The 8,235-nt window shown below is 37.2% G+C and overlaps 1 protein-coding gene across 1 annotated transcript in view; it reads right to left on the bottom strand.

The window, feature by feature from the left end:
- The window catches only part of LOC133616153 (E3 SUMO-protein ligase PIAS1-like), a 99,841-nt gene extending 98,471 nt beyond the window's left edge, over positions 1 to 1,370 (bottom strand). The window contains exon 1 of the mRNA XM_061975283.1: positions 1,257 to 1,370. Within this exon, the coding sequence (XP_061831267.1) occupies positions 1,257 to 1,280 (24 nt within the window). The 5' untranslated portion in view covers positions 1,281 to 1,370. The remainder of the gene's footprint in view (positions 1 to 1,256) is intronic.
- Positions 1,371 to 8,235: the final 6,865 nt, after the last annotated feature.

The following is an 8,235-nucleotide window of genomic DNA, read 5'->3' as shown; positions in this document are numbered from 1 at the left end:
ACCAAAACATTTTGGACAATTCCATGCTCCCAACCTTGTGGGAACAGTTTGGAGCGGGCCCCTTCCTCTTCCAACATGACTGTGCACCAATACAGAAAGCAAAGTCCATAAAGACATGGATGACAGAGTCTGGTGTGGATGAACTTGACTGGCCTGCACAGAGTCCTGACCTGAACCCGATAGAACTCCTTTGGGATGAATTAGAACGTAGACTGACAGTCAGGCCTTCTCGATTGGTGTGACCTCAGCAATGCGCTTTTGGAAGAATGGTCCACAATTCCTATTAACACACTCCGCAACCTTGTGGACAGCCTTCCCAGAAGAGTTGAAGCTGTAATAGCTGCAAAAGGTTGACCGACATCATATTGAACCTTATGGGTTAGGAATTTTGATGGCACTTCAAGTTCATATGTGATTCAAGGCAAGTGGCCAAATAATTTTGGCAATATAGTGTATCATTATCGCAGGAGGTGGCAATATATTTTTTCAGCTGTATTGGCCATCCCTCATGAGATGGTTGTCCAAAAAGAAGTTGGATGATTAAATTGCTAAAGTTTTTTTTTTTTTTACATCAGTCACAATTCCTTACAATATCATAAGGCAGCCAATTATGTATCTAATGTTAGCGTGGAATAGGTCTGCCAGCCACTTTAAGTTTCTCCTCTCTTGTTTAAAAAATATTTGAGTAGAATATTGTGTTTGCTTTGCACTATTTTATCATTAAAATCAACAAATTAAAGAAAAAATCGTTCAATGATGAAAACGTATCGGGGTTTATTGACCGTATCGCCCACTACAAATATCGTCGGTGTGCGATCACGTTTAACGGTTCACGAGGGGCCAATACGCCGCGTGCGCGTGCCATCAACAGGTAACGTAGGGGGTCAGCATTAACGGCACAGGTGATAAACATGTGTTTAAATATCACATCTTGTCTTCAAAGTTGCATTGGCGAGGAGAGATGCAAACAATAAGGTGTCAGCGAGACATTTTAGTTAGTTTAAGACTGGAGTCGCGCGCACATGAAGCCGCTGTCATGTTGAAGCTCCATTGAGGGGAGACGCAAAACCCCGCGAGTCTCAATATCAACATAAACATGCTGGACTCGATTTAGTTCCTGGACTGTTTCCGCCATTGACGTCGTATTTGACAACACTTCAGACTAAAGACGCTGGAACTAGAAAAGCCGCGTGCGACTTGACAGGCAAACAGTCTGCAAACGAGGAAAAGGATAATGATTTCGGACAGCTCCTTACCTTCAGTTCCGCACTCTCCGCCATCTTGTATTCCTCTGCGCAGGCGCGGTGAGCGAGCCCGGCGACTGGGACGCGCTCGACGCCGCGTGAACGCGCACTCAGATTGGGCGGCAATTAGAGACCAAAACAACGACAAAAGCACACAATATACAACAGTCTTGTTATTAAATATGTTTCACTACACATATTAACAATGGCGTTTAAATAGTTTGACATCATTATCAAACTAGTCAATGTTTTTGTTATAATAGTACGACTTTATGCATCTTATGTGAATATTTTATTTTATTTCCAATCACCATTGGACCTATCAAACACCAACAGTAAATTGGAAGATTTGTATTGTAATTTATTTTCTGATTATTTAAATTCTTGATTATAATATATATATATATATATATATATATATATATATATATATATATATATATATATATATATATATATATATATATATGTATGTATATATATGTATATATATATATATATACATATATACTGTGTATGTATAGTATATATATATATATATATATATATATATATATATATATATATGTATGTATATATGTTTTTAATGTATTATTCATTTTGATATGATTAAATAATTTAATATAATAAAGATTTCAAATAAAACATATATCCATTTCTTTATTGTATTAACATTTTCGACAAAAAAAAAAAAAAATATATATATATATATATATATATATATAACATTTTTTATATTATATATATATATATATATATATATATATATATAATAATATACAAAATATTATATATATATAATATTTTTTGTCGAAAATGTTAATATTATATATATATATATATATATATATATATATATATATAGCTCAAGGAATATGACAAAAGCGCCTCTATAAAACGTTTATTCTTTCTTTTATTGAAAAAATTTAGAGAGATAAATCGAAACCGATCCTGCCAGCAAATTATAAGGTGATAAATGTGCGTATCATAAACAAATTTAAGTAATTGTAACTAGTACATATGTGAATACATACAATAAAAACATATATCATATAAAGAAACAACAATTGGAAAAATAAGAATACAAATTTTAAAAAGTATTTTTTTCCATTTATTTTATTCACAAAAATTACACATAATGTTCATCAATCTAATAAAAGTACATAATACTAATTAGAGCAAAGATTGCGTCAGTTTTACTAAGTAATGGCCATAATTTAAGGGTTTATTGTTGTTTCAGATTTGCAATTATTTGATAAATAACTGTTGTATAAATAAAATATTATATTATATTATATTAATATTTTCTATATTATATTATATTACATTTATATTTGTATATAATATAATAACGATTATATATTTTTGTTTTATGTGTAGTTACTTCATTTTTGAGCCACTAGAGGACGCCAGATGCCTTTAAATCAAGTGTCCTTACGCCTGTCAGCTTCACTGCTTGTCATTAGACACCTATATATACCTTTTATCCATCCATCCATTTCCTACCGCTTGTCCCTTTTGGGCTTTTAATATTTGCCCAAAGCTTCAGCAAAACAGAGGCTTTAAAAACACATTTGCTCTATTGTCAGAATAAGCTTCTATCACAAAAGATTCTACGTTGGCCCAACAAAAGAGGAGGTTTTATTCTAACTGCATGTATCTCTGCCATCTGCTGTATTGTTAAGGTCAGACACATACAGGACAGGTGTCTCTGACCACACGTGTTTAGACAGATGAATACATAATCCCAGCAAATACCATCAAACAATGCCATAAGTGTTTTGACTTGAAATGTGATTTTAAAGTTGGACATGTTAATGAATTAAGAGGCCAGTTAATAAATGAAATGCTTGTTGAATGGAAGACACGAAGGTATCGCCAAAGTGATGCCCAAACAAGTAAAGATAGGTAAAAAATATATCATATTAATTTATGCAATACTCTACCATGCATTTTATATGTTTATAACACTGATGCAGTGCAAACATGACCAACAATCCTGTTAAGCGTGAGCTGACTTCAAGTGAGAGGTGGGACTAAAAAAAAGTTGCAAATGCCAGCACTTTGATAAAGAAGGTGAGAAACATTATTACATTAAAAAAAAAGAACTTGTAGCAAAATAGGAAAGTAGCAAAGTACATTAAATGCATTGTTTATTGTTTCTAGAAAATGATGATCTAATTGTGAATGTAAGCGTACTTACTTCCACAGGGAATTTTAAAAAGTATTTATACCTCTTGAAGTTTTCCACATGTTGTAACATCACGGCCACAAACATAAATAAACTATATGGAAGCTCCATTTACGAATTTGATTGGTTCTTGAACAGGGGTTGTAAAGATAGAAAAATTAATCATATAATTATTGAAGCAAATTTCTTCATTAGAAACAATGTAAACATGAATAATGGGTTCCAGCCTCCATCCATCCATTTTCTACCGCTTATTCCCTTTGGGGTCGCTGGAGCCTATCTCAGCTACAATCGGGCGGAAGGCGGGGTACACCCTGGACAAGTCGCCATCTCATCGCAGGGCCAACACAGATAGACAGACAACATTCACACTCACATCCACACACTAGGGCCAATTTAGTGTTGCCAATTAACTTATCCCCAGGTGCATGTCTTTGGAAGTGGGAGGAAGCCGGAGTACCCGGAGGGAACCCACGCAGTCACGGGGAGGACATGCAAACTCCACACAGAAAGATCCCGAGCCCGGGATTGAACCCAAGACTACTCAGGACCTTCGTATTGTGAGGCAGATGCACTAACCCCTCTGCCACAAAGGGAATAAGCGGTAGAAAATGGATGGATGGATTATTGAAGCAAATTTCTTCATTAGAAACAATGTAAACATGAATAATGGGTTCCAGCCTCGACAAAAGTCCATATTTTAGTCAAGTTTTTACACTTTAAACTAAGGTTATACGGTATACCGGTAATAATAAAGTATCGAGGTACTAATGAATTGAAAACAGTACTATTCTGCATCTGAAAAATACAGGGTTTTTTTTTTTTTCTGGACATGACATGACATTGCCTGTAAAACGAGCAGACACGCAAATTTGGTAACGCATACGCACAGAGTACTTACAAGCAGAAACAGTGGGGGGATAGGAAAGGGAAAATGGCCGCATTTTGAAGCTATAAACACTAAAGCGCCGCTCTTAGCACTTGTGCTTGTTAGCCGTTAGCGAGTTAGCGGCTAACGTCCATTCGCAGTCAGTAGTGTTTTAGCTACTTCTAAATCACTTATCCTGGCCACCATGGCAACAAATAAAGTACTTTTCTTACAAGCATCATCCCTACAGGACGAGGAATAGCTAAACATGCTTCACTACACACCGTAGGAAAATTCAATAGCTAACCGCTAACGGCAAGCTAGTGCTCCTGAATGTAATCAAATGGGTGGATCTACACAGACATTGACTGTAACAATACCAACTACAAGAGCGGTACAAAGTCGATACCATAATGATTATGTCGATATTATTATTTATTATCACAAAATCTTTTGTCTTTTTTTTATTGTTTATAAACCCATGAAATATGTTTCTGGTTACAAAATAACTTAAGTATGACCAATGTACAAACCCCCAAAACGTTGTGTAAATGGTCAATAAAAAGAGAATACAATGATTTGCTAATCCTTTTCAATCTATATTCAATTGAATAGACTGCAAAGACAAGATACTTAACGTTCGAACTGGAAAACTTTGTTATCTTTTGCAAATATTAGCTCATTTGGAATTTGATGCCTGCAACATGTTTCAAAAAAGCTGGCACAAGTGGCATAATAGACTGAGAAAGTTGAGGAATGCGCATCAAACACTTATTTGGAACATCCCACAGGTGAACAGGCTAATTGGGAACAGGTGGGTGCCATGATTGGGTATAAAAGCAGCTTTCATGAAATGCTCAGTCATTCACAAACAAGGATGGGGCGGGAGTCACCATTTTGTGAACAAATGCGTGAGCAAATTGTTGAACATTTTAAGAACAACATTTCTCAACCAGCTATTGCAAGGAATTTAGGGATTTCACCATCTACGGTCCGTAATATCATCAAAAGGTTCAGAGAATCTGGAGAAATCACTGCATGTAAGCGGCTAAGCCCTTGACCTTCGATCCCTCAGGCGGTACTGCATCAAAAAGCGACATCAGTGTGTAAAGGATATCACCATATGGGCTCAGGAACACTTCATAAAACCACTGTCAGTAACTACAGTTGGTCGCTACATCTGTAAGTGCAAGTTAAAACTCTACTATGCAAAGCGAAAGCCGTTTATCAACAACACCCAAAAACGCCGCCGGCTTCGCTGGGCCCCGAGCTCATCCAAGATGGACTGATGCAAAGTGGAAAAGTGTTCTGGAGTCACGAGTCCACATTTCAAATTGTTTTTGGTAACTGTGGACGTTGTGTCCTCGGAACAAAGAGGAAAAGAACCATCCGGATTGTTATAGGCGCAAAGTTGAAAAGCCAGCATCTGTGATGGTATGGGGGTGTATTAGTGCCCAAGACATGGGTATCTTACACATCTGTGAAGGTACCATTAATGCTGAAAGGTACATACAGGTTGTGAAGCAACATATGTTGCCATCCAAGCAATGTTATCATGGACGCCCCTGCTTATTTCAGCAAGACAATGCCAAGCCATATGTTACAACAGTGTGGCTTCGTAGTAAAAGAGTGCGGGTACTAGACTGGCCTGCCTGTAGTCCAGACCTGTCTCCCATTGAAAATGTGTGGTGCAATATCAAGCCTAAAATACGACAACGGAGACCCCCGGACTGTTGAACAACTTAAGCTGTACATCAAGCAAGAATGGGAAAGAATTCCACCTGAAAAGCTTCAAAAATTGGTCTCCTCAGTTCCCAAACGTTTACCGAGTGTTGTTAAAAGGAAAGGAATGCGGCCCTAAAAGTTTTGTGCTTGATATAGGCGGGCGCAGGGAATACGTTTCTCTGGACAGGCTTAAATCGGCGCATTGTGTTGCAGGTGAGGAACTATTGCCGGGCCAAGTCCCCCGCCGAGATCGCTCTCCAAAGTCTGTCAGGGTTGAATGACCTTTTCTGGGAGTTTTTTGTTTTCCAAATAACTTGCTGTCTGGGTGTTGCGGGCACTAGTACCATGCTCACACCCATCAGAATGGGCGTGGTTTTCATGTCTTCTTGGGCGTTAAGGTGCAGTTGTTGTGATATTCTCATGTTGCCAGTCAATACAATAAAGACCTGAGAGAAACAACAGCGTTGTGTTTTTCTGCATTTGCCACAATATGCATATTCATAAGCAGAGGTGTGGACTCGAGTCACATGACTTGGACTCGAGTCAGACTCGAGTCATGAATTTGATGACTTTAGACTCGACTTGACAAAATGTAAAGAGACTTGCAACTCGACTTAGACTTTAACATTAATGACTTGTGACTTCACTTGGACTTGAGCCTTTTGACTTGACATGACTTGACATGACTTGCCACTTTCCCCAAAATCCAAAGCTTAAAAAGTTATTTGGGAGCGCTCCGTATTTTTCATTTTCTTCGTCTGTCTATCAGCGTGTTATTCCTGTCAGCTGGTGTGCTGTCAGTACAACAGCCAATCAAATTAGAACTACGTTGTTTTCATCACACAGCATTCATCCAATCAAATTGCAGGACAACCAATGAGCAAGAGTTGTCCAACAACGTGCCAGTGATAAACAATTATGTTAAAGTTGGTTTCGTTTGGGTATGAAAACTACGACTTGGTCAACAAAAAACGAATTGCGGTATGCAAATCACGCAGTTCGAATATTACAGACGGAGACGCAACAACTTCCAACTTCGTTCGACATTTGAAGTTGCACAAAGAAGGGTAAGTTTTGAATGTAAGATAACGTTTATTGGCTAAGTAACGTGACTTTTATTTGCTGTGTAGTTAAATCAGTGAGGCTGCAAACTCACTGCTAACGTTATAACCATAGACATCTTATAAGTAGACGCAGCATAGAGCGCTACTGCCTACTGGCGCAGACGAGGCGCGGGGCCGCCATCTTGGAGTGGTGATCCGCTCCACTCAGTGCAATTCATTTGGCAGGAGCAATGAACTGTCAGCGCATTTAATTCATTTTACCTCACTGAATACCACTGATTTTCACGCGCTTTTTTGTCATACGTGTGTAACAGACACATGTTTTGGCGTGTTTTATTATTCATAGTTTGCTTAACAGTAATATAATATTCTTATACGCTATAAGTGACCAGACGTCCGAGATCAAAACTGGGAATATAATCCCAGAGAAGGGGAAAAAAACGGTAAGCTATTTTTAAGTTGAAGAAACAATATGATTAGGTTATATATACATATGCGTGTATCCTACATAAACAATGTATGAATACATTAGATATCTATATATCTTAGGGACCTATAGACTGTATCTCTGTTGCTTCAGCAGCAGAGAGTTTATTCTGTCTTGACACTTTGTATTGATATTTTCTATTACATTCTTCCCTTAAATGATAATGTTTGCAGTGATTGTTTTATATGTATTATTTTATGTAAGTCGCTTTGGATAAAAGCATCTGCCAAATACTTAAACATATATAAACACCTGAAAGTCTTCATATCAGCTAAAACCACCAATCTGTTTCACTGGATTCAGAATAAAACCAAATTCTGTTTAACCCAACAATGTTAGTATTTGAATATTGTTACTTGAAGACTTATTCCTGGTTACAATTATACTGTTAAGAAAGTATTGTCTTATACTTTGCCTAAAATGAGAATGCATCATAATCAGTAGTGGCTGGTGAATTTTGTTTTAGGTGGGGCTGAAAGTTTGTAAACCAAACCCCTGTAGGGGCGTCATCCTCCCCCAGAAGATTTCTTTGTGATTTTCACATACAAATATTGAAGATCTTTGATCCTTCTCAACTCTGTGCTAATATTATTTTCATAAAATACAACCAATAGTACGTTAATGTTAAATCTTACTTGTGAAAAGTAATCCCCCGA

This window comes from Nerophis lumbriciformis, linkage group LG15 (genome assembly GCF_033978685.3).
Source record: "Nerophis lumbriciformis linkage group LG15, RoL_Nlum_v2.1, whole genome shotgun sequence".
Lineage (NCBI taxonomy): Eukaryota > Metazoa > Chordata > Actinopteri > Syngnathiformes > Syngnathidae > Nerophis > Nerophis lumbriciformis.
Note: the sequence above shows the minus strand (reverse complement) of the source record. Positions and strands in the feature narration are given on the sequence as shown.